Genomic DNA, 27,833 nt, shown 5'->3' on the forward strand with positions numbered 1-27,833 from the left:
GACATCAATGTCATCCATCTGTATGTACCCATCATCAGTGTCACTTACATCAGCATCGTGATTTATCTTCTTCTGACGACCATCACTACTGCACTCAACTGTTTCTTCGGTAACGTAGCTACAAGAAAACCAACTCCGTGGGTTTACATTTTGTAAATAAGCACGGTTGTCAACGCTTAACTTTTCTATCTTACACAAATAGGTCAGGAAAAGTATAGACACCACATGCATGCACACTCCCTTTATTTGAAAGAATGGATTCGTCTTGTTTTACTATGATAAATAGTCACACACACTATTATTGAAAACGTTGTCTGACACCTCTATCTTGATAATGTCATCGCAAGACGCAAACAGCAAAATTACGAAATGTTACACCATATATTCTATATGATCGTACTGAATATCACTATTTAAACTTCTGGTGTCGTTTTCCATTTCGTCCTCATCATCCTCATCTTGGTTTCTATCGTCATTATCATCTTGACTTTCACTTGATTTGAGTGAGATCACGTATTCAGAATTTTGTTCCATTTCATGGGCATCGTCTTGAACTTTTCCGGCGGTGATATTCATATGACAATGTGTACACTCTCTTTGTTGTTCAAACAAATCTGAAGTCTGAGTGCTGCTGTTAACCATTAAACCGCGTTTTACAACCACGACATTAATGTCATCCATCTGCATGTACCCATCATCAGTGTCACTTACATCAGCATCGTGATTTATCTTCTTCTGACGACCATCACTACTGCACTCCACTGTTTCGTTGGTAACGTAGCTACAAGAAACCCCATTTCTATCGTTTTCATCCTGTTCTAAATAAGCAAGATTGTCAACGCCCAACTTCTGTTGCCATTTTGGCGCTTTATTGACACGTTTCATTCGAAATGCACCATGTATACGTCTCATGCTGTTTCTCTCATTCGCGCTTCTCTGCATGTCAGATGATTTGTCCATGCATTGTTGGGAAGTTGTTGGATATTGACGACTCAAGAGGTCCTCTTTCTTAATCTTTAGAGAAGAGTCGCCATTACAGTATCCATTGTTAGAAGATTTTTTCACATAAGGAGGTGAATTGTCATGTTTGCCTTTCGTCTTTATTTTCTGTCTCATCGAAGGAGGTTCAATTGCTTCTGATACTGTTAGAATCCCTGCTTCTTGCTGGGACAAATAATGCTCAGCTGCTCGAAAGGAAGCATTGTATCTTTTCCGTCTTCGTAGATCATAAGCCCTTACTCTTGATGTATCAGTGAGACGTTTCTTAACTTTGTCGTATTTTCTAGGTCCAATGGAATGTTCTACAATATCTGCTCCAAGGAGCTCTTCTTGAAATGGAAATCGTAATCCCACCACTGCGTTGATGATTTTTAGAAATGTGTAAGATAGTACAGCACACCATGCTACGATACACACAGCTGTAGCCGTTTGAACCCCTAATAGATATGCACCGCCTCCCTGCAATTGAGAAACAAATACATGTATAGATATTTTATAATCTTCAGCTATTAGCCATGATCATACTAAATACATACAGGTAATATACATGTTCATGATTATGTTCCGAAAAACATGACAGAAGGAAATACTGTAAAGGTTGGTCTGAACGCTGGAATTATGAAAACTTTCGGGCCTCATAACTGCTAAATTGTTGCTCTAAAGTATATAAAAGTATACATATTTAGAATGGCAAAGACTTGATAAGTTCATCTGTGAGGTCAAATTTGGGCCAAAATGCCATTTTGGCCCAAAATCTAAAAAATAACGTTTTTGGCCCACTTCTTTTCGTGCAACGTAACAAAAACAATTATTCATAATAAAAAGTTTCCATAATTCCAGGGTTCAGACCAACCTTAAGGCCATTAAAATTGAGTGTAACAAAAAAGTACAATGGACGTGATAGTGCTCCTTAAATATCCTTTGTCACATTATTTTCCCCAAGGTTATGGCGCATAAAAATGTAATATTGATCAAAATGTTCAAACTAGGCAGAACATAATGGCAGAACATGGTGATTACTGAAGAATTCTTTTGTAATATATCTTTAACAATGTGCTGCACACGAAAGCCACTCAGCTTACTCTTTTGTCTATTCCATAGCAAACTATTAAAGGAAGATACAAAGACATGGTTCTTAACATGGGATGCCGTAAAAATTCCAAGATTATTGGCATATTTCAATTTCTAGACTGATTGTCTTGCATGTTAAAAGTTCTGCAAAAGGTTCACTATAAAGACCACTATGGTCAGGATTGATAAGGTTAAAAATAAATCTCAATATAAGATTTAAGAGACCATTATGGGCCGGATTAATATGGTTCACCATACTAGTATAATATTACTTCGGACAAAACGTGATTGTCCAGATATTTTCCCGCGTTTTCATAAAAGGAATTCATAAGGGTCAGGATTAATAAGGTTCACCATAAACATGATAAAGGCTCACCATAAAGAGACCATACGGTCCAGATTAATATGGCTCACCATAAAGAGAGCGTTATAGTCCGCATTAATTCGGTATGGGTCACCATAAAGGTTCACCATAAAGTGACCATACGGACCGGATTAATACGGTTCACCATAAAGACTCACCATAAAGAGAGCGTTACAGGCTCACCATAAAGTGACCATACGGTCCGGATTAATATGGTTCACCGTAAAGGCTCGCCACAAAGTGACCATACGGTCCGGATTAATATGGTTCACCGTAAAGGCTCGCCACAAAGTGACCATACGGTCCGGATTAATATGGTTCACCGTAAAGGCTCGCCACAAAGTGACCATACGGTACGGTTTAATATGGTTCACCATAAATGCTCACCATAAAACAACCATTATGGTCCGTACTAATATGGTTCACCATAAAGGCTCGCCATAAAGTGAGCATACGGCCCAGATTAATATAGTTCACCATAAAGACTCACCATAAAGAGACCATTATGGTCCGGATTAATATCAGGCTCTTTAAATGCAAACAAACCAGCTGAAAGAAGACTCCAGATTCCACACATAAAATGTACAGGTATAACGCCAACCGGATCATCCACGTGGAAATGAATGAGCAACTCGATACCACCGCATGCAATAGCCCCACCGATGGCACCAATGAGTAGAGAGTATTTAGGAGGGCAGATTGTACAGAGTGCTGAAATAGAACAAGCATTAAAATATAATAAGTAACATAAAATCATAACAATGGTTTAAATTCAGACCGGGATTTAAGAAGGAAGCTTTCAGTGCGTTGTAATCTAATCGTAACTATGATGACGGATATTTTTGGTATATAGTTATGTAGCTATTAAAGGGCATATATATTGCTCGGACAACATCATATCATTGGCAAGCTAATAATGAAAATGACTCCTTTTTTGAGAAAATAATTCGTTTAAAATTGATATTCCACAAAAACGAACTGTAAGCGGTGAGTTCCTTCGAACGAGACATTTGACCTTGAAACTACTGTGATGTCATGAAATGAAGTGTGCCAGCTTTGAGAGAAAAGACTGTTAACACTCTCAATGCACAAAACGTATACTGTTTTTGTTATCATATCAGAAACAAATCCTCTGAATCAAGTATTACAAATTTAATGGTTTTTACACACATGGATAAAATCAGGGCACTACTTAATTATATATTAGTAAATTATGATATTACAGTTCATAGGTATATAAACTTCATGAGAAATATTTGGACTAAAAAATAAAAACATTTTAGATATGTATTTGTATTATTGTATTTATTATGCAAATAAACAATTTCAATGGCCCGGGAGCTAACCTTTTGTTGTCCATTCCCAATTTCTCGTGATTAAGGTCGCGCATTTATACATGAATGAACATCAAAAGAGCTCTAAGGCTCATGTGTTATGTACTGCTCGTGAACATATAGTGTCCTCTTCATTTACTGTACGTTATCAGTCCGCTGCCTTGGAAATCGCTTCGAACGGGAGGAGGGTCCATACGAGCCAGCATTTTACCAACACAATTTCTCTTTTTTTCAGGAGAAATACGAATAAAAAAATTGCAACGAGTGTCAACTTGTAATGTAATAATTATTCTCTTCGAATGGAGTTAAACTTGTTTTTGCAATAGATATGCCTTTTAAGGTGACTATCATGCTGTGTACTTCGTTATTTGAATAATCCCGAATCCCGAGCAGATATGTTGTAAATCATTGGGCATGTCACCAATGACATCGGCTGTATATGGTCAATTCCAGCCAAAGCGGGCCAAAATTCTCTCTGGGGGCCATTTTGAAAATGTTTTCCTTTTCAATTCTAGACTTATCAAATGAGACGATCATGTCTAGTGAATCATCAGGTGGAAGTGCCATCGGATTGAAAAATAACTTTTCTTGCTAGACCAAATAAAGTGTTAAATGCGCATATGCATGTTACCCACGAATTCAAGCATTTTTCACCTGTTGTACGCCATAAAATTTCACTTTCTTTAATATCTTTCAATATTTTATGTGTGACTCATATACACTAGAAATCGGTGAAGACTTTGAACGTAAAATAGAATTTTATTACATATATCTATACAGAAATATTTTGGTTATTACAAATTTTAAGAAAGAACCAGGTGTACAGTTAAGATTGTGTCAATTCTTCGAACTCTTTCCAAAGTGGCTATCATTTAACATTACTGTATTATTTCGAAAGATTAGAATAAATGCTTCATATAAATATTAAGTTAGATTTTGTATCTCGTCGCAGGATGAGGATCTCGGATGGATTCGTGGGTAACAGCGTCTGGAAAATAGCAATTCCTATTATTTTTTTTTAAATAAAAATAAAAAATACTTTTCCGTATGTCAATAATTCAGGCTGCAATGGCACTAAAATGAATTTTAATCAAAATACAGACTACATGGAATATTTAGAATGGATCATTATGGCATTTTGGGTATAAAAATTTTGAGAATAATAAAGTTGCCAAATTCAAATAGACAGAGCAAACAGTTTTATATTATTATTTTAGTAAAATCATTCCATATTTTCATGCAGCAATATTCTATTAACTCGTGTTTGACAGTTCCTATGAACTAAAACACTATCAATACATTGTTAACTATAATTTAAGTAGGGATTCGTGGGTAACCATAATGTTCGTGGGTAACACATATTTGAAGGTATGTATTGGTAAGCGGCAAAATAGAAAATATTACAGAAGGTTGGAAACCACCATGCGGTTATTCTTCCATTGTGTTTCAATGATTCCCGTTTCTCTAACCAATTGCATTTACCCAAAAATGGTAATTTAGGATAATCAATCAAAACTTCATGATGCAGCTTCAGTATACCTTCAAGAGGACGCTATTAAACAGGACTGTTTTGACCTATTTCGCATGTTTTCAAAATGTTAAGATACATAAGAAACATATAATTTACGAGTAAATCCTTGGATTCGTGGGTAACGCCGAATTCGTGGGTAAAGCTATAAGTACTATAGTACCGTTTGGGGTTTGCGTTTCTTAGGTGTATAAACTGTAAATACTGTCAAAATTATAGCATACCCATGGCTTGAATATGTGCTGATTTAAACTTAAAATAAACAATCTCCTTATTTTTCAAGGTTAGCATCTATTCGGGATTCGTGGGTAACAAAAGTTTAAACCGTCGTAGATTCTTTTTTAAAGCGGTGAACGTATTTTTACGATTTACAATTTTAAGCGCTTGTCAAACTAAATTCAGTGTCCAAAGTCATTAAATGTTAATTTAAGTTATGGCAATTATATTTGCTGGACTCGTGGGTAACAGTTGATACGTGGGTAACGTCAAATTTGATTTTTGGAATTTTATGGGTAAAACGTATTTGCACAAAATATTCACAAACTTTGGTGGAATTCAATCGTTTTACATATGATGAGAGATCATGCAAACGTCTTTCTAACGGTAATAGTTTCATTTTGATTGAAGGACATTCAGTGACATATATGGTGCTTTATCTTTGAATTCGTGGGTAACGCCAATTCATTTAAGCCATCATAACTTGTCCCCTGGTATGACTTGCTGGACTCGTGGGTAACAGTTGATACTGGGTATCAAATTTGATTTTATGGAATTTTATGGGTAAAACGTATTTGCATAAAATAATCACTTGGACCTCAGAATTATAGAACGAAACTTCGTTTCATGATATAGTCATTTATGGCATATTCACTTAACATTTTGCAGCACGAACATTTTATTTTTGATACGCGGGTAACAAAATTATTAGCCAAATTGACTTAATGGCCTCTAGAGTCCACAAACTTTGGTGGAATTCAATCGTTTTACATATGATGAGAGATCATGCAAACGTCTTTCTAACGGTAATAATTTCATTTTGATTGAAGGACATTCAATGACATATATGGTGCTTTATCTTTGAATTCGTGGGTAACGCCAATTCATTTAAGCTATCATAACTTGTCCCCTGGTATGACTTGCTAGTAAAGGCCTATATGCACAAAGAGAGCACATTGGACGTGACATGATATGCTCCATCAATAACGTGATTTCCTTTATTAATGACATTTTAAAGTGGAAAGTTAACATAGAGAGAATTTTGTCCCGCTTTCGCTGGAATTGACCATATATATACGTGCAATTCAAAGATTCTACCATACAAAAACGTGATAGATTGTCAATTGGATATCATTTCCCTGAACATTTCTGCTGATATCTTGAATGCGATGTGAACTGAATCGTAACACATTACATTTTATTCCACTTGTTTTAGTGATACAAAAGCATGAATATTATGAGAACAAAATTACTTTTGGTGCATATACTTTACAATGAGCAAAAAGTGAAGCTGTGAAGAAGAGGATGATCATTGGATATTGGCATGTTGAGTGATTCAGCAATAAGAACCTGTTTTTCAATGTGTTTTCAGAGTAACGAGTTTCAATTTGACTCAAAAGGATAAAAGGTTTGCCAAGCGATTGGTTTTCATAGCGAGTGTGTTGAAGTATTCAAATATCACAGATATACTTTTGTAGGTCCTATGGTTCTTGAGTTATGTTGCAAAGAGGGCTGAAACAACAACACCTTTGTAAAACGTACATAACTCATTAACAACAATACATCAAGCAAGTTTTCAAATATGATTTGATGATTTGTAGAATGAACTTTTGCAAAACATCAAAGTGTTATTTTTCAATAATACCGACAATACCGCGTCTACCCTTAATGGCGCGAATAAACCAAATAATTATAAGATGCTAAAAGTACCTCAATACTTTAGTGAGAAATATGCTCGATTGTTTTAGTTCTAATGTTCTATACTCAAAGTAGCATTGAATGCTTCTTTTTATGTGGATCCTGCTGCGTAACTTTACACGAAGGATAAACTTTTATTGCAGAAACTATGTTAAATGTATACCAATATACGAAGACAAAGAGAAAAAAGAAGAAGACCAAGAAGAACGAGGAGGAAAAGAAGAAATTGGAGGTGGAAAAGAAGAAATTGGAGGAGGAGAAGACGAAGAACAAGAAAATAGAGAAGAAGGAGGAGAATTAGAAGGGCCATATATTATACTGTGAAAAAATCATCCAATTACTGCATCCTCGTCACGCAACCATCAATTAAAGTGGTCAATTTATTCAAAGGCAATATAACGCTTTCGACATTATTCCAATATTCTCATAATGGTCATGCTTTATCTCAGTTTTACAAAAAATGTATCGTATATCGGCAAAGACACAGGGCTTTTAGCGTAAAATTCTCTAACCTATTTTGCAAATGTCATCGACTTAATTGGCAACAATGATCAAGGTCATATGAGTCTAGTTGTCGTTGACGCAATTGGTTGTTGACTTAAAAAGCCATTCCGTATAAGCATACCATTCTTCTCCAACTGAGAGACCGTTGATTAAATAATTAATGCTCAATACTAAAAATAAATAAATGTATAATTAGAACTTAATAAATAAAAACACAATAAAGAGTTCTCTTAATTAGTGGAGTTGTTCTAAGTATATAAAATGATTGGTACATCCAACTCCTCTTGTTCTGAAGAGTGTATCAGGCATTGTAGCACGTACCTAGGCTATCCAGGGGGGTTAATTTGCTTTCATAAGAATTTCATATATTTGTCTTATGTTAGTATTTAGGCAGTTATATTTAGGCATCTTATTGCAACTTGTTCGATTGCCAGTAGCTGTTGCCTTTATAGTTTCAGTTCAGTTCAGTTTAGTTCAGTTCAGCTTAGGAAGATTATGTTATATTATTCATTTATATTATTTGTATAATTGGGGATTTGGGGGGTCGACGGATATTCCCCAAATTATTAAGGAAGCCTGGTTCCTTAAGATTTCACACCACCAAATAGAATTATATGGTTGTGCGCCCTTAATTTCACTTCTCAATTTAAGCATTAAAATGAGCAGAAATTTGCATAATTTTAGCCAAATTTGGATTGGTCATGATTAGTAATATTATTTCCTGCAAGTGTACCACAGATGGGAGAGATCGAATAACTATTAATGATTTTAAGCAGCCTTTTCTTTACAGAAACACTGGCATGGTTTTGCCTGTAAAATAGGCAATTCCCGGGCATCGTAGACTTCGAGGGCCAGTCGTAAAAAATAATGACGGTCAACCTATATTTTTTCCCATCCAGAGGGATCAGGCAAGGGCTGATTTCAACCATCATAGCTGTCGCTTAAAACTGAGTCGCTCCTGTGAAGAAAAAAATTACGTTTTCTTAAGGCAAATTTAGCACATATCTCTATGGGACTCTGATTTGGTGGTGTGAGATCTGAAGCCCATGCAGTGGAGACCTGACGACTAGTATCTACAAAGAAAAATTTTAATTTTTCTTTGTAGAGCACAAATTGGTCTAAGCTTTTGTTTTTTGATATAAAATGGCTCTTTAAAAACATTCAAGTAATCCCTTTTGTAGGTGCACATTAATCTGTTATAAAGCAGACTGTTAGTGTATGATATTAACGAACATGCACTGCAAAACCGCGATAAAACGTTAAAAACGATATGAGTGGGGAGAACAGTTATTCATTGGTAGAACACCAGCGCACATTAGAGAATGAATTTGGAGAAAACCTTCTGATAATTAGAAACACTCGCTGAGCAGCAAGACCTTCCCTCTAAGCTTTTAATCCGATAAGCTGATTATCTATTTGTTTTCATGAATTGGAAGACATTCTTTGATGTATTACTGAGCTCAATCACCTGAAATTACTGGAGCGTGAGCCCACCCAGGCTGGTGGCTCAGCATAGTATTTTATTAACAGAAGGTTTTTTCCAAATTCGTTTCCTAATGAGTCACCTTCGGAGCCAATTTCACCCTTATTTTAAAATATGAGCACTCCATTGATTACTCTGTGAAGGTGGCTTGGGAAAATGTCCTTATACAGCATATTCTCATCTCGTCTTGATTATACATCAAACTTGTCTCTGAGCTCTGAGGTCTCTGGATTAAATCTGTTAGAGACCAGCGTTCAATATGCTCACCTGTAATAGATACTAATGAACCTAGCACTCCATTTATGAGGTAGCCGATGTCAAACTTTCTTCTCTTTGATATGTAACTGAAAGAAAAGAAAAAAACCAAAATATATCAGTGATTACTAATTTTACTTCAAATTTTGAATGAAGCGTAATAAATTCTTCATATTGTTCGCGCGCGAAATTGTGTTTAATGCAATAAAACATTATATTCGTTCATTTTTTTCTGCTGAAAATGAATTCTCTTTAAACAACCAAGACGTATAATATATTCGTTTGCGTGCTGCTTTATTTCCTTACTTTTTGATATCTGATAAAATTCGTAGACAGATCATATTTGCCGATGTTGTATTCTTGGATACACGTTCATAGCCAGACGAGTTAAGGGTTTATCTTACCTCTACAGCTACCAGTCATGAATGAATTATGGCAAGATAATGTTGATAAAATGTCCCTCGATATTGTGGTATTAAATTTTTGAAGCTATAAATGGCAGCTTTTAAAAAGTGTGAATCTCATGTGCAATGATTATTTTAATGCGCATTTGAAAGCTGAAATTGAGCAAGGCAAGATTGACAGATTATTTTGTTTAGTAAAATGGCACAAACATGACGTGCAAATGTAGTTAAATCCTCTTTCAAGGGCAGGAAAATATGGAAAGAAGCTATAGGGTCGAACTGCAGGGGACCAAATTCAATATAGTAGTATTTTAGCTGGTAACCCGTCGTCAAGAAAATCTACGTTGTTTTTTAAAATAATGTTAAACAGTCTTTCTTCTACCATTGAGTTATGGCAAGGTAATGTTCATGTCCTCGACATTGTGTATTGCAATTTTGAAAGTCTATTGCAGCGCACTGAGGCTCACATATCAAGAGCAAGAATTATTTACGCATTTGAAACTGACATTGAGGTATAACTTGGAAGATATTATTAACGCACCTGATTTTAATACTACATTATATAACTTCAAGTAGGAGTGATATGGGTCAGGAAGTACAAAACATCTAACAATAGGTATTTAATTGTATAAGCTTGTTTCTATAGTATTAAGGGATTAGTACATTAAAGCATAAATATGTGTAGCATGAATCATGGAATACCAGCTCTTGTGGAAGTTCTCTTATAATTTGTAAAATCAGATTATAAGATGGAAGAATGCAATAGAGGCCCTGCATGAAATTATCGATTGGCTCCAAACAAAGGATTTGAGCCGGTGTCCTTCACCGTAGTTATGGCGGAGTGCAGTCCATTCAATCAAATGTTGTCATCAACCTATTTGATCGTAGTGCAGGGTTATGTGTGTGAGACGAACTGTCACGGTAGATTGCAATCATGCTTTTGTTGAATGCATTTGAGTAGTCCGCCATATTTACGGGATGATACGTCACATGCAAGGCCTCTATAGTAAATATGTCTGTCGTCAGGGGGTGTGTGTGTAAGAATTCGGAATCGTATCTTTTGAGTAGGATGCGTAAGGAGGAACAATAATCTCGATAATGATGATTAAAGTCGATCTAAATCCAAACACTATGTTTGTTTCTTTATTGAGGACTGATTAAATTAAAGATAAATAAAATGGATTCATGGATTGAGTTTACAATGTATGCCACCCACGAGCTGCGCTTTATTCCGTGAATATGCACCATTCTCAAAATAATGAGGGGGTGTCATAAGAAACTTATGCTATTAGACATAATACACAGTTTTCCACTTCAGTGGTTTTAGAGAAAATAGCTAAATATGCATTCTCAGCACAGAGTTGTTCATTATACAGCCTTTCTGCCCAAGGTCGAAATTACCAGAGCATGAGTTGCATTGTAAAAAGAAAGTAATTTAAATCCCAGCAGTGCCTTACAGATCTCAAAGTGGAAACCAATTGTGGAAATGAGGCAACAACATAGTATTACAATTTTCATTGATATACGAGGGCTTAGATTTGTCAAAAGATTTGCTTCTTTTATAATCAGAAAGAAAATTTCGATGATAATAAAGAATTGATTATGAGGCAAAGAAGACTGCTATGTTTTATTTCTCATAGTAAACCTGCAGTGCGTCCAAGCAGTATGTCTTTGTGCGTCGGGCCGTATATTTCAGTGTGTATGTAATGAAAAAGTTTGAAATGATAGAATAGCGTACCAGATTCTTACGTTGCGCCAGATTATATCCGGCCTAAACTATTGCTAAAAATGCAACATACCTTTTGAAATTTTAGATATTTGTAAATATCACATGAAGGTTATTCGGCGAATAATACTCTATGTTTCTGGCATGTTCTGATAGGCTTTGCCGTATCGCCATAAACATGACAATAATTCAGATTACTTTGCACCTGGTTTAGTAAAACTAATTATAACCAGGAGGGTGAAAGTGCATAGGAACAATGCCGGGAACTACGTCACACTATTGTTCGACCTAGGCTACATCATTTTTAACGCATGCGTGTTCGTCAATACAGCTTTAGTCTCCTCCACCTTCGCAACACGGTACGTGGAGTGACTGGAATCACACTGACGGCGGAGGAGAATCCTAGCTGGTTAGACAGTTTAATTCTATCAAGCATATGATAACTGAACAATCACCGTCATTTCATCGATTTACTACAGAATATATTATATACTCAAACTATAATTTTAAAATTGTAAACCTGTTCAAAAAAAAGTGTAAATTATATTTGGGTACTAAAGTATAAGGACACGTGAATAAAATCATGTAGAAGACAAAATGGCCGCTAATCCGCCTATAGTCTAGACCTACAATCCGCGAAAAAAAGGTTGGCACACTTTGCCTGTCTTTTGGTATATCTCTGCCCCCCCCCCCGCTCCCCCAATTCAATGTTGGACCAAGCCATGTTGTCAACAGGTCCGTGAGACCCTCCAACATTGACAGATGGGGAGTGGGGGAAGGGTGAGATATAGGGGGGAGTCTGTACTTCACATATATTGCATGCATGTTTCATTCACCTCCCCAATTTTAATAGGGCACGTATTTCCATTGTATAGTGCAAGTGTGCCAACTCTTTTTTTCCTGGATTGTAGGCTACATCTTCCGGTTTGGTTATGTAACCTAGGATGCTTATCCCTTCGTATAGATCCCTGTTATAACTGCGCTCTCAAGGACATGAATATAGGGTATGACTGTACAGTAAAACCAGTTACAGATTCAATTATGGTATTTTTAGCTGGTAACCTGTCGTCAGAAACAACTACCTCGCTTCTTGGTAATCTGTCAGCCAATGGCTACCTCAAACTACTGCAATTTGTCCTTTCAGATGACGTAGCAGAAATTTGTTTATGATATTAGTTTTATTTATTTATCTATCTTTTCGTTACAAATATAAGAAGCAAAAGATGAACACTGAAAAAAAACCTCGACCCATTCGTGCTCATGTAACATGGAAATTAGTCTAGCTTTCACAATCAAAATCTCGTCTGTTGGAAACACAATTTACGTCTTTGATTGCTTATTTTTGTGTAATTAAATTTTAACATATCAAAAAAATAACCATTGACAATAGCAGCAACATCTACGGAAACAATAACAAAAACATCAAAGGACATTACGGTGTAGTGTAGGAGTCATGTCATGTGTAGTTCACATGGTCTTCGAACAATCTTTGCCTACAGCGTCTATTCATCTATTGTGTCCGAATTGACATTGGAAAATGTTGACAGTCAATATTCATGAGAGTGTACATTCAACGTCAAGTTTTCAAAATTGAGGACTTGTGTTTGGCAGGTGTAAAATACATCATTACTCATAATGAGGCTTTGGCATCATCGAATGGCTGCCTTGTGCTGTTATGTGTTTAGTTTCTATAATAATTATCATAACTTTTATTTATTCATTCCTTTCTTTTCCTATTTCTACACTGATTCTTTCTTAGTCCTACATTTTATCACCCCTCGCTCTCCTTCTCCCTCTCTCTCTCCCCTTCCCTCTCCCTACCCAAACATTTGACTTTATTGAATCTGGCTATCACCATGATAACAAAATATACTGCGAAGTATTAATTGATTGAAAATTACACAGATAGACATGATCCTATACCTGGCAGCCACGTCACGTTGATCAGCAGCTCTATTCATTTTATTTAAATCATGCACCTAAATTACGGTGGGCGATAAATAACTGTACATGCACGGCAAAATGTGCTTTTTGTGCTTGTGACGACTCAATCACACATGTGGGCTGTATGAGAACAAAAGGTACCACTGGCTCAAGTGAGCGCATTCACGTGACTTTCTTTTGATCACTTATTGACAGTAGCCTGCCTGGTAAAGCGTTAATATGCTGTAAGGTCAGTTGCCGATTTAATGGTCGAACCCTTTTGTCAAAAAAAAAAAAAAAAAAAGGTACACTTGATGAATTGCTTATTGGCAAATCAAACCGGCACCAAAAGAACAATGCGTTACGTAATTTATTGATTCTCCATGTTTATACAAGCTTTATCAAACCATGAAAGTCGCTCATGCAACTATAGCTTTAAAATAATGAATGAAGAGGCCTATAGAGTGAAACCTTTGCCTGACAAAATGTATAATTCACACTTCATTTAGTCTGAATACTTACTAATAAAATAATAACGATGATTTGAGACAAATATTGGAAAATATGTCAATCAAGTTAGTAAAATCGTATCATATGTTATGTCTAAAAGGAAATAACCCCTGACATTTCTCACAACTATATGTCGATAACTACGTCAAGATACTAAACCAACTAATTCAATACAACGAATACCATAATATTATTTTGTCAATCTCAATTGAGGTGTTCAAACACATAATTTCAGAACTAGATGTTCGCTGGACTACATACAATCACTACGTCACTATGGCCAGCATGGCCTTACCCCGGTGGGTTCAGTCTTTACTGACGATGTGTACGCATGATGGTTCCAATTAGGGGTACTTTTAAAGAAATGTCCGCGGAATTTTTGAGGACAAAATTGAAAAGAAAAATAGGGTGTATTTCTAGGACTTTCATCCGTGTTTTACCGCTACAGTTTTTGTTTTTTTGTATTTTTTCTGTCCGGTTTTTAGTAGTTCCACACAAAAATTTATAGGGTATTTTTTTCAGAAAAGAATTGTCCTCATTTCCCCGTGAAATAGGGAAAAAATTCAAAAGCATCCTTAAAATGGTAAAAATAGGGGTATTTATTTCGGAAAAATGTCATCGATTCCTCGTGATAAGGGGGTGAAATAAAAATGCGTCCTCAAAATTATAAAAATAGGGGAGGTATTTGGGGGCAAATTTTCCTTGATTTTGCGCAAAAAAGGGGATAAAATTGCTGCAAATGTCCTTGATTCCCCGTGAAATAGGGGGTCATTTTCAAATCCTGGAACGGTCATACGTCCTACCTTTAAATACAAACTGAACCCACCGGGGGCCTTACCTCAAAATAATGCCAATCATCCCACCCGCCATTGATGAACATATTGTTGCTACTGCCGATCTGTAGAAAAATAAGAAAATAGAAGAAATTAAGTTAGTGTAAGGGTTGGTTTGCTTAATAGACTAACATAAATTCACACCCACGTAAAATATGTTACAAAACAGAAGTGTTGGTGTTTTAAGGGATCTAGAATGAGCGTTTATTGCGTTTCGACAGTATTTTTTGTGGGACATGAGAGCACCTCAGACCTATCGAATTGCATCTGAATACGAAGCATGTCTTTCTAATATCAAATAATTTTCATTTGTTGAAAATCACAATATAATACAAATTTTATGACAAATTATAAAAATTATAATAAATATTTTTCAAATTGTTGATATATAACAGTCCTCGAAGTAAATTATATAAATCTAATGATATATTCTTAAAGTGTATGTAGCAGGGAGGAAAAGCCGACGGTCAATTGAAAATTTTGACCTTTCATATTGAAGATATGGATTTTTTCTCAAAAAGACCTAATTTTTTTGGGAGTTTTGGGGAAAAAAATCCATATCTTCAATACGAAAGGTCAAAATTTTAAATTGATCGTCGGCTTTTCATCCCACCTACATACACTTTAAGCATAAATATTCAGATTTATAAAGTTTACTTCAAGTACTGTTAAATATCAAAAAAAAAAAAAATATCAAATTTTAATGATTTGCCATAAAATGTGTATTAAATTGCGAATTTCAAAAATCAAAATTATTTGATATCAGAATGACATTCTTCGTATTCAGAATGCAATTCGATATGTCTGATGTGCTCTAATGTCCCAAAATAAATACTGTCCAAACGTTCATACCCCACCCCTTAACTGGAGTAGCCAGCGTATTTTTCAGGTTACAATGAACCTTGATGGGTTATGAAAAAAACCAAAAAACTGATATACGATTGAAAAACGGTAGAATGCAATACTGTCGTGTCTTTTATGAAATGGTAAAATAAATCAATAAATGCCTGACAAGGAATGAAAAAAAAATCATGTCAAAGCATGTTTCCATTTATAACTTAAAAATCGGTAATAAAAGCATGCACAAATGTGCCTGTTGTGTAGTCCAGTGAATACAGCACTCGTAAGTGGCACTTACGTGTGTTATATAATTTCAAACAAAGGTCCAGTTATAAAATGCAACACTTTCTAACCTGTTTGCGCACATTCTGACATTATTATTTTGAACTATGAGATTTATTCTTTTGTAATTTTTCATATTACAAAACTGAATTGAACAATAGTTATTTTAACTTATTTGTTTAAAACGCATTTTCCAGTGTCTAGATTCAATCAGTGAAATAAATAATAAAGAAAATTTGCAATCCAAATATCGATATTGTTGCATTCCAAGTCGGCTCTCTTTACTGTCGCTTGAAATCCAAATATCGACATTGTTGCATTCCAAGTCGGCTCTCTTTACTGTCGCTTGAATTCTAGTTATTCTAGATTATCATCCCATTTACACATATAGCATATTTCAGACTTAATTTTCTTTAATTTAATACAACTTAAATAATCGAGATCTTGACCTATATTGATCTTGTAATATTCGCAGCATGCTTGTACAAATCCCATTTATCAAGATCTCACTCAGAGGTGACATTGAATTCTCGTGATTTCTATTATCATGATTATAGTTACATATACACCTCCAAAAAAGAGAGTACTCACGTCTTTAAATGATCATTAACTTAAGCACAATTAACATGATATGATTAATATGAACATTAGGAGAATTTTGTAAGCTGCAGTATGACACCAAACTTGTGTAAAAACAAAGTAGGAATGGTCACGAAAGTAATAAATAAACGAAATTGAGTACAATCTGAAAGTGCATAGTGGCGATAAGCGTATTTCATCGATCAATATCAGTATCCTCGCCAGAGGGAGACGGGAGTATGGAAAATTGAAATGGTAGAAATGCATTATGGAAAGTGTATGAAGATACGTTCTCTGCTCCAAGCCACAACTTATGCAAGTGAGACATTTTACGGTTGGTAGCTTTTTAGCAATGAGATTTCGCACCTTGCTTTTGTTATTTTGTTCTATTCGTTTTCACACAGGTGACACGTCAAAAGTCTGTCAGTATGTGCAATTAATTGGGGGATCGCCACGTGAGTAAAACGGAAGATAAAAATACTGGTTTTTGTCTATCACTTTCAAGAAGATATATGTATTTTGGAAAAATAATTCAAAGACATCTTTGTAATAACTCACAAAGAGACAGTTAACAATTGTAGCACAACTCGTAGAATTTACTTCGTGAGTTCGAATTTTAACTGGATCTGGATAGTCCATTATCGATATATCGATGGTAAAAAAGTGGTTCTCTTTCACTCACAAATACGTGTCGTCCTGCAATTTTCTGTGAATTTCTAAAATACATATCTGAACCTAAATATGAAATTTGGAGGGTTATAATTAAACAAAAAGGTATTTTGACCCTTGTTTTCGCCACGGTTTCTGTGCCGTATTGAACATGTTTTGTATGTACAAAACGTATAGCATGCATCTCTCACGCTGTGTGGCCCATTAAGAACGATGATTTTACAGGGCTGAGATTTACTATAGTGATGGTAAAACATGCTTCTGTTTCGTGCACAGCATAATCTTGTCCTGCAATTTTCTCTGAAAATCTAGAAAACTTGTCTCAACTGCCAAATTGAACAGGTTTGTGTACAAATGCATCTCTGCAGTTGTGTGGCCGATTGCGATCATTTGAAGTCGGGTTCAAATTTGTGTTGTTGATAATCACAATCTCAAGGAAATTTTATCATAATTTGATTTGTTTTTTAAATCTTAATTTAGTCCCCAAAGTGTGTTGGTTTCTGCACTGCTCAGCGTCAGTGCAGTTACCGGAGCAGATCAGTTACGTAATCCAATTAAATGCGATTAACAACAGGGGATTAGGCCTTCGCGACTGGCAGACTGTTTGGAAGAGCATTATGCATGGTTGTCATCCATTCAAACGTATGCTTCTATGGTATGTTATGTAAAACTTCTCGACCATTCTGATGTCGTTTGACAGAAGTGTGGTATCATACTGTAGCTAAAAAATTCTGCTTAGGTTCGTAGCAAATAAAAGCCGCCTAACACCTACAGAAGATGCAAGGACGAGGAGGGTTAATAGAATAATACAATAAAGATAATTCCGCAGGTAATCCCGTCGCATCTATTCATACATAGTCCTTTTGTTCGCAAGTACATCCATTTGTAGCGTTTGATACCGTGTATAGTTAATCCGATTATTATGTCACTTCAACAGCGAATAGACCATGTAGAAGCTGTGTGTTTTGCCGAAGGGAACTGTAGGGCCTATTGTGTTGTAAACTTTAATCATTCTTTTGTCTACCTGTGTTTTCGCGGAAGGTGTAAAACGGGTGATGGAATGCAGTTTAAAATTTCCGCCAAGGCCGAATCATTTCACATTTTGGGTACATTGTAGCCGACGGGTACCCAACTAAAGGCTGCTATGCATAGTCAGGTGTAGGAATGCGTGGATTTGGATTCGTCTATAGCACAATAGACTGGCCCTTTTCCATGACTCTGCAATAGCAACATTAGAAATGGCATGTAACGAATTTTGTTATTATCGTTTAATTTCATCCTTTTTTGATGGTTCTACAATCATTGGCAACAGTAACATTAAAAATTGCATGTAACGATTTTGTATTATTATCATTTAATTTCATCCTTTCTTGATGATTCTGCAATAGCAACACGGACAAATGCATGTAAAGAAATGATTTTATGTCACTGTTGTTTAACTTCATCCTTCACTTAATATAGGGCAAATTTAATAGAGCATGCCAAATCAAACCGTTTATGAAATTACCATCTGCAAATACACAATGTTATTGCGATACACGACATTGTGCTGATGTATCTGCTTAACTTTATAGATTTGAAAGAAATTGAAGATTTTTTGCTTGGATTTTAAAGGCCTGGGCTGGTTTCGGTTTTTTTGTTTTGTTTTTTGTTTTTCTTGTTGGTTGTTGTTTTGTTTTTTGTTTTGTTTTTTTGTAAAGAGAGGCGATATATAATAGGTAGACCAACATTTGACTATCAAAAGTTGTTACTGGTGCTCAAACGGGCTGGTGTAGTGAATCATACACTGCGACCTGTGTATGTGCTGGATTCAATTCCCCGCAGTGCCGTTAAAGTTAGCCTGTTTGCTGATCCATCACCGTCTATACTAGCCTTCTTTCTAAGAGGAAAATATTGACACCTTTCCTCTAATAAATTCCTCTAAGAAAATAACAAAACATGAACAAAAACGCGTTACGGGTTAATGTCATATTAGTATGCCATACTCTAATGTGACATGCATGCATGTACGCTCCGCAATAGCACCTTGAAAAGTCGTTATATAAGCCTCGATACTTTATTATTATTATTATTTATAAAGTGTGTGTGTGATTATAAAATTGATCAACATACATCACATAGACTGTTATTTATAAATTGATATTAACTTGCCGTAGCTCTATTTTATATCATATACTTGATTTCAAGGCCATGTCTCCCGATTTTACATACACGCCTTTCATGTGGCAGTTAAAGCCATATTATAACATTTTCAAACAAAATAGATTAGCATTTCTTTGCCATAAAATGTTAGCTTTTACCGGGGCTTTTACTGTCAGATATATCCCCTTTTATTTTTGAGCCAAACAACTACGGCAAAGCAAAGAAAATTGGAATTTACTACCAGCGCACACGTCGCCAATACGTACCACTCCTTCGGTCATGTTGTGGTACGACCCTTTGTTGTGTATATCACCGTCACGCACGCCGTGTACGTACTGTGTGTTATGAACATCGTGTATGCGACTATGCGTTCGACTAATAATTCCATCGTAATAATAAAGCGCCGAATCCGGCGTTTTATTAAAAATCTCGGATTTTGACAAAACTACAGCACCTAGAGTCTTGATTTTTGCAGGGTGTATTGGTTTTATAAAGTACAATTTAATCGTGTAAAAAAAAGGAATTTTAAAAATTCAGTGAGGGCGTCCTCCTCAGCAAATAATATGGCTTTTTTTTACAAACTGTAATTGTTTTATTGAAACATCCGCATTCCCAACACACACAGTTTTTTGAATGTCTGAGAGTAAGAACATTAAAATAATTCCCTCGCAGTTAGTGTATGGTCTGTATGCGGAGTTAAAATCTAAAAGTATTTTTTTAAACATTTTAAAACTTGGACCCATGTTCATAGAGTCACAAACTATATTAAATGTAATTTCCGAAAGCAAGCTAGCCTTTATAGGTTTTGTTAAGTTCTAATAGTGTAATACTGTGGATTTTAAGAATAATCACTATAACTTTAAACACGCGGTAGTGACTGTTTCATAACATCCATAACTATTTCAAATGTAAGTCATACCGTAAAGGGGAAGTTCCGATTTTGGGGCGTAGATATTAATGAGTTAGATTAGTGTAGATACGCCATTGAGGAATTAAGCTATGTAACCCTTATAGAAGATATCCGTGCTTTCAGGGTTATTCGTCAACCAACGGAATACGATATTTGTAAATAAACTTGTTGAACTCAGTCGAACAGTAATGACGTATAAACTATGCGTGTGTTACTGTGTTATACGTCTTATTTATACGTCCATGCGTGATGCTAGGAGATGTTCAGCAGATCGTCATTGACTCACTGATATACGATACAACACACTGATATACGATACATCACACTGATATACGATAAAACACACTGATATACGATACCCCCTGTAATGAAATAGCGATTGCTTTAAGGTTGGTCTGAACCCTGGAATTATGAAAACATTCGGGCCTCATAACTGCTAAATTATTAGTCTAAAGAATATAAAAGTATACATTTTTAGAATGGAAATGACTTGATGAATTCATCTGTGAGGTCCAATTTGGGCCAAAATGCTCATTTTTGAGAACATTAAAAAAAACGGGTTTTTTGGCCCAAATTTTTTCGTGCAACCTAACAAAAAAATTGTTTGGCCAAAAAAATTTTTTTACTAATTTTTAAAAACTAGATAAAAATATCTAGGGACCGTTTTTTCATTTTTTTAAATTTTGACAAACTTCACCAAAAATATTTGAAATTTGGGCGAAAATCAGGCATTTTTTGACCATTTTTGGTGCAAATTTCTCAAAGTTGGTCAAAATTCAAAAAAATAAAAAAAGGTCCCTAGATATTTTTATCTAGTTTTTAAAAATTAATGAAAAAAAAATTTTGGCCAAACAATTTTTTTGTTACGTTGCACGAAAAAATTTGGGTCAAATAACCCGTTTTTTGGGATTTTCTCCAAAAATGAGCATTTTGGCCCAAATTGACCTCACAGATGAATTCAGCAAGTCATTTCAAGTCTAAAATGTATACTTTTATATTCTTTAGACTAATAATTTAGCAGTTATGAAGCCCGAAAGTTTCCATAATTCCAGGGTTAAGACCACCCTTAAGGTGGTACTACACCCCTTAATTAATTTGTGACTATGTTGGCATTTTTCTCAACAAATAATAAAACACTGTTAACAAAAGTTGTGCATATTATAGGGGCAAGGAATCCAGTTACTACACTGGAATTACAGTGACTCAAGACAAGCGGTAATTTATTTATGATAAGAAAAGATGTAGCACTAGAATGTACCTTATTTCTTAACATATATAATGAACCACTAGTCTTGAATCAGTGAAATTTCAGTGAAGTAATTGGATTCCTTGCCCTATAGTATACATAACTTTTGTTATCAGTGTTTAGTTATTTTTTGAAAAAAAATGCAAAATTAGTCACAAAATTTATCAGGGGGTGTAGTACCACCTTAAGCAAACAAACAATATTGGACGTCAGTTGATTTTGATGGACATGAGGTGATTACCATTCAGCAACGTCAACATTGATTTAGTCTCAATTATTGAAAGATTTTCACTGTGCTGGCCATTCTCTGAAAGCAATCTATATGCGCGTTAAGAATCTAAGGCAATGGAATTCCTTGTCCTTCTACCAAATTGGATGCATAATATTATTTACATGTCAGAAAACGTAAACAAGAGAAGTGGCTAGTCCAAATGGATATTAATTCAGGACAGGGAATTACGATAGAGCCATGGGTGGTGTTTTTCTTGTGTGAAGTAATTACAATTTTGTCACAATTACAGTAAGATAACATCCTGATAAATAATTAATGTATTTTCTGATCTATAGACCACTTGACATGTGACGTCATTGCCCGGCAGTATGCGCACGCATTATGGTACTTTCCATTGTTCTTTGCCCTGCAGTGTGCGTGCGCATCGTAGTCTGCTCAGGGCATGTGTATTTTAAATCCCCCACCACATTTCATATAGTACAAGAAAGCCATTGCAGTACGACAGCAACTTCGTGACCTCTTTTGTTCGACAGAAAATTTATACGGGTTGGTGAACACGGGTTACGTAACACAATGTTGAAATTTTAGCCGGCAAACGCTTTTATCAAAATAGCTCCAGAAATGGAAGACACGGGTCGTATATTGCATCATTCATGTACCCTGACCACAGATAAGACATCAAACATTTGTGTAAAGCAACAAATAACGTGTAAAAGTTGAATTAAATGGGGAAAAAAGAAGCTTGAACATGTCCAAAGTAGCTCGGAAAATGAGAAAAATTGCATGTCACGAACACAAAATGTTCATATCATCAAGCAAGAAAAAGCGCCGGAATCAAAAATGGGTGTCATGTTATAGAATAACTTAAGTTAGCTTGCCTGAAAATTTCGTGAATTTTGGTTGGGGTATATTCGTAGTCGTATATTGAACATGTTGAAATGTTTATCTTTGTGCGTGACTACTGTCACGCCATATATTGTACGGCCGATGTTTTTCCTGCAAAGAAACCTTCATTGTCAATTGTCCATTGTTGGTTATTGAACTTGAAAATAATACTCCCAACGTTCAAACAATTTTAAAAGTCAGCATAAAGGTTTGTGTAACATTATTTGGACGGTGTTAATTCATTCCAGAAATAGAATACACGAGTGAGGCACTGAGTGGGAATAACATTGCTATATTGTCACCGAATTAATCATATCTCTGGTATGGCTTAGTGGTAAATACATGTATTTGGAAGTTCGATCTTGGTTCGGACCCCGCAAGCACCTCTCTTTGATTTTTGATTTGATTTTAACTCATTTTTAAAAATCCTAGTTTTCATATTTTATTAAAGCCACAATATACGATTTCGGGCAAATTTGAAGTTTTGTTATTCCAAAATTATAACAATATTTATAATATTAATAAATAACTGTCAGGAAGGTTTTCACATTACATTTGAAGCAGAAGTAGCAAGATAAAATGAAAGAAAACACCTAATATCCTGACCGATGGGGGATTTATAAGACATCAAAGTTAGTTGCTCTATCTAGAAAACGAACTTGGCTGATTCCAATTAGGTGTAATCATGGTAATCCGAGGTGTAAGTTGGACATTGTGTAAAATGACAAATATGCCAAAATATTAGGTTTGAAATTCGTGCATCTCGTGATTTAATATACTATGCATAAAAGCTCATAAAATATGTTGTCGATAGGGGAGGGGTCTAGTCCAATTAAAAAATTGTGAAAATCGGTGTTGACGTTCCTTTATTTGATAAGCCTATATATAATCTTGAACTTTTGAATATTACTTAAGTTTGACAAGCTTTATTTGAAATTATTTCATATTGAAAGCTACTGAACTTAAATGCAATTTTTAAAAAAGATATCAAATCGAATGTAGGATTAGGCCTAAATATGAAATACTTAGCAACAAGAAATAAATCATGAAAAAAGTGGGCCTTCAAGCTGACATTCATTAGGCCTATACCGTAAACGTTCGCCTAATGGCGCACCTGGGCTCATTTGCCTTGGAGTAAATTTCATGTACAAATAGAGAGCTCCCTCCTTTAAATTCCCAACAAGAATTAAGTGTATGTGCCCTTATTTGCTGGTGGGATTTTTATGGGAGGACACTTTTAGTTTGTGTCTAAAATTCCAGTTATGTCAAGGGAGCCCATGGCGCGATTAGGCGAACGTTTACGGTATTATTAAAGACAAAAGGGAGAGAAAAAAGAAAGAAAAACGAACTGAAATCGAACTCTCAACCTTCCGCACTGCAGACCTTCGCTCTGTCCACTAAGCCATCGCATCTTGTTCTTGCAAAGGGTATTATTTTGCTCTCTTATTTCTCGTTCAACATGTTCAAGTATCTCATTCAACAACAATCTTTTCAAAACTGCTTGTACTTCAGTTAAATGAGATGATACTACCTTCTTTGACGACTACAATATTTTGTTACACAATAGAGTATTTTGCATTAATAAAATATATAACAATAGACGTTTTTAATTGCTATATTGATCAATATAACATGTATAATAGACAGCGCCGGCTGGGATCCATTTCGTGAAGCATCGTGACACTTGCAACGTGCGCTAACGACACGAGGAGTCAAAGAACGCAACTTTTCAACCTACGACTAGGTTGTTCCACCGCTCATTTTCGCTGAAAATTTAATACAAGCTCAGGTTGATTAATGTTTATCATAACAGAAAAGCATTAGACCGGCGTTTCCCCAAAGCTGTAGATATAACCATTTTAGTGATCGTGACATGCATTTTCTCTCATTTTTTAGGCTACTTCGCGCACCAAAAGCATTAATTTTTTCCACAATAATTCAACTTTCACATGTTATTCTTTGCTGTATACTCATGTTTCATATCTTATCTATGGACTCAATATGGAAATAAAGGGAGAAACGACTCGTGTATTCCATTTTTTTGATGTTTTCTGAAAAACCGATTTTCAACATTGCGTTACGTAACAGCAGAGGTCACGCCGGTAAAAATTACCGGAAGTGAGCTAAGTTGCTGTCGTGGATACAATATCTACCATTGTGCACTATACACACGAACATTAATACAATGTACGGTAGATTTTGTATCCACTCCTGCCTCTAGGGTCCCCAATATTGATCAATAAAATTGATCGTGTAAAGGCCGCGTAAAGTTGACCATTGATCCAATTATATCCTGTCGATTTCACGAGACGTACTGGATAGATTTCTTTGCAGAAATAAGTAAGATTTAGGCTAATAAATGGGATGGAAGGTGTCACTTGTAATTGACATTTTGCTCTAATTCCAGTGCTTACAATAGCGAGAAGACGGAAATCCTTTCGAATGAAGAGACGAAGAATCTTTAGTCCACAAATAAATGTACAATTTTGTGTTTACCAAGCCAATTTTTAATTTACACTATGAGGGGTCTGGGATTGACATTTTTCTGTTTCTTTTTTGGGAGGGGTTGGATTTAGGGGTGTGAAATATTCTTTTGGTGGTTGAGTTCGCAAACCAAAGCATGGGGGTGGGGTGGGGTGGGGGGAGGGGGGCGTAACCCCTTAACCCTAGCACCGGAAAGACCACACTGATATACAAAATGTATAACAAAGAACAATTGTGACGTGGTATATCAAAAAGAGTCACATTTGGGCAGGTTATCAATTTTGAGTGTTTTACATAGGCCTAATTAGCATAAACATAGAGATATTTTGCTCCATAACGCTGTTTTCACCAATGAAATCGGACATTCCTATAAAGAGAAGATATTAAATTCGTAAGTTATGGTATTATAAAATTGGAAATTGAGATATCGGCCTTAATAAATATTATTGACAATGTTGAGAGTAGGAATGACCTTGAAAATGTTTGAAAAATACAAGATGGCAATATATTCCGATCTGAAAGTATCAGACAATATTTTAAACATTATTAACATCACAAATTTACAACAAACTCAAATTGTGAAAAATCAAACCCGGTAGATTTTTTGCTATATATTTCTCCATTTACGATCCTGCCTAAAAGTGTCTCCTTTCGACATGTCACAATCAAAAAATACCTTGCTGCTAAAGCCCATTTGGAAGACGTGATGCCGTGTGTACTGCCGCAATTAAAACCTAACCAACCCCACCTGGAAAATAAACAAAAACGATTTAGTTTGTTACAGATTTGAGGCAATATAATAAAGATATAAACACAGCCCAATTAAAAAGTCGCCACTAGTTCCATCCCCATTTAATCAGAGTCTGATGAGTTTATGGCAAAATAATTTATAATCGATTAAGGGAAGGGGTATGAACGTTTGGACAGTATTTATTGTGGGACATGAGAGCACATCAGACATATCGAATTACATTCTGAATACGAAGAATGTCCTTCTGATATCAAGTAATTTTGATTCCATCCCCATTTAATCAGAGTCTGATGAGTTTATGGCAAAATAATTTATAATCGATTAAGGGAAGGGGTATGAACGTTTGGACAGTATTTATTGTGGGACATGAGAGCACATCAGACATATCGAATTACATTCTGAATACGAAGAATGTCCTTCTGATATCAAGTAATTTTGATTTTTGAAATTCGCAACGTAATATACATTGTATGGCAAATCATTAAAATTGATATTTTGGATATTTAACAGTACTCGAAGTAAACTTTATAAATCTGATCATTTATACTTAAAGTGTATGTATGTGAGATGAAAAGCCGACAATCAATTGAAAATTTTGACCTTTCGTATTGAAGATATGGATTTTTTTTCCAAAACAAAAAAAAAAAAAAAAAAAAAAAAAAAATCCATATCATCAATATGAAAGGTCAAAATTTTCAATTGATCGTCGGCTTTTCCTCCCAGCTACATACACTTTAAGAATATATCATTAGATTTATAAAATATACTTCGAGGACAGTTATATATCAAAAATTTGAAAAATATCAAATTTTAATAATTTGTCATAAAATTTGTATTGTATCGTGAATTTCTAAAAATGTAAATTATTTGATATCAGAAAGACATGCTTCGTATTTAGAATGCAATTTGATACGTCTGAGGTGCTCTCATGTCCCACCAAAATACTGTCGAAACGCTCATTCCAGATCCCTTAACCTGCCGGCTTATTCAGGCGACGTAATTCTTGGCACTCACGCTTGCTCCGCGGCGTGATACAACTCCCTATGTCACTTTTAAAATTTTTGCAGGAATTTCCAAACAACGGTTCCTATGCTCACGATGATTAAACTGTTGATATCTTTTGATATCAAATTTGGTATCAACCTTCGAAGGAACGTGCATAGAAAATTATTATATAAATTATTTTGCCATAAACTCATCAGACTCTGATTAAATGGGGATGGAACTAGTGGCGAATTTTTAATTTGGCTGTGTTTAGATTCTAAACTTACGTAGTGGGCTATTCCCCGGCTATTGCATTTGAAACCAAATTCCCCTTTAGGATGATTTTGGAATTCAAACCAAATTTAAAAAGGGTTCAACTGATTCCTTCCGGAAAATAGCAAAATAGTGAAAAAGGTATGTAAGATTTTAGTATTCAAAACAAAATTCTGAAATAGGGTTCACAGATATACAGTTCAATCGGAATCACACAGAGAGTACACATACGCCAGTACTGGATTAGTACTGTATGCACTGGTACTCTAGAGTAACCAAAAAAACCATGGGAAGTAATGTACAGGTCTCTGAGGTAATTGACAGCAATAGGAATCTGGTTGTGTATGACAAATTGAACTGGATTTCATTATTTTCTACACATTTCAGCTGGATTTTAACATTCAGAGTCACTCTTCTGAGACGTGATTTGGCATTGTTTAGACACCAAGGCGTTAGAAATCATAACCTCTCAATTTTCTTCACTTCTTTTCCATCCTCTTCCTTTCTTCAGATTTTATCAGCAATTTTATCATTCCGAACCGAACCGAATTAGATGATTTTTCAATATAGCGTTTCAATAGCTTTTTAATGCCAGGAAAATGAAATCTTAGTATCGGAAAGAATATAATATAATGTAATTGGATTGTAATTGACGAATGTTGTGTAGACCTATATATATAAGTCTGAAATAGCTTTTAATATCATCAC

General features: G+C 35.2%; 1 protein-coding gene across 1 annotated transcript in view; it reads right to left on the minus strand.

Moving 5' to 3' along the window:
• Positions 1-361: 361 nt before the first annotated feature.
• LOC140170955 (putative ammonium transporter 2) overlaps positions 362-27,833 on the minus strand; it is a 65,715-nt gene continuing 38,243 nt past the window's right edge. Inside the window, exons 3-7 of the mRNA XM_072194148.1 lie at positions 25,794-25,865; positions 14,854-14,913; positions 9,465-9,541; positions 2,925-3,145; positions 362-1,458 (exon numbers count right to left, since the gene is read on the minus strand). Coding sequence (XP_072050249.1) covers positions 373-1,458; positions 2,925-3,145; positions 9,465-9,541; positions 14,854-14,913; positions 25,794-25,865 — 1,516 coding nt within the window. The 3' untranslated portion in view covers positions 362-372. The remainder of the gene's footprint in view (positions 1,459-2,924; positions 3,146-9,464; positions 9,542-14,853; positions 14,914-25,793; positions 25,866-27,833) is intronic.

The sequence above is a fragment of the Amphiura filiformis genome, chromosome 15 (assembly GCF_039555335.1).
Source record: "Amphiura filiformis chromosome 15, Afil_fr2py, whole genome shotgun sequence".
In the NCBI taxonomy this organism is placed as follows: Eukaryota; Metazoa; Echinodermata; class Ophiuroidea; order Amphilepidida; family Amphiuridae; genus Amphiura; species Amphiura filiformis.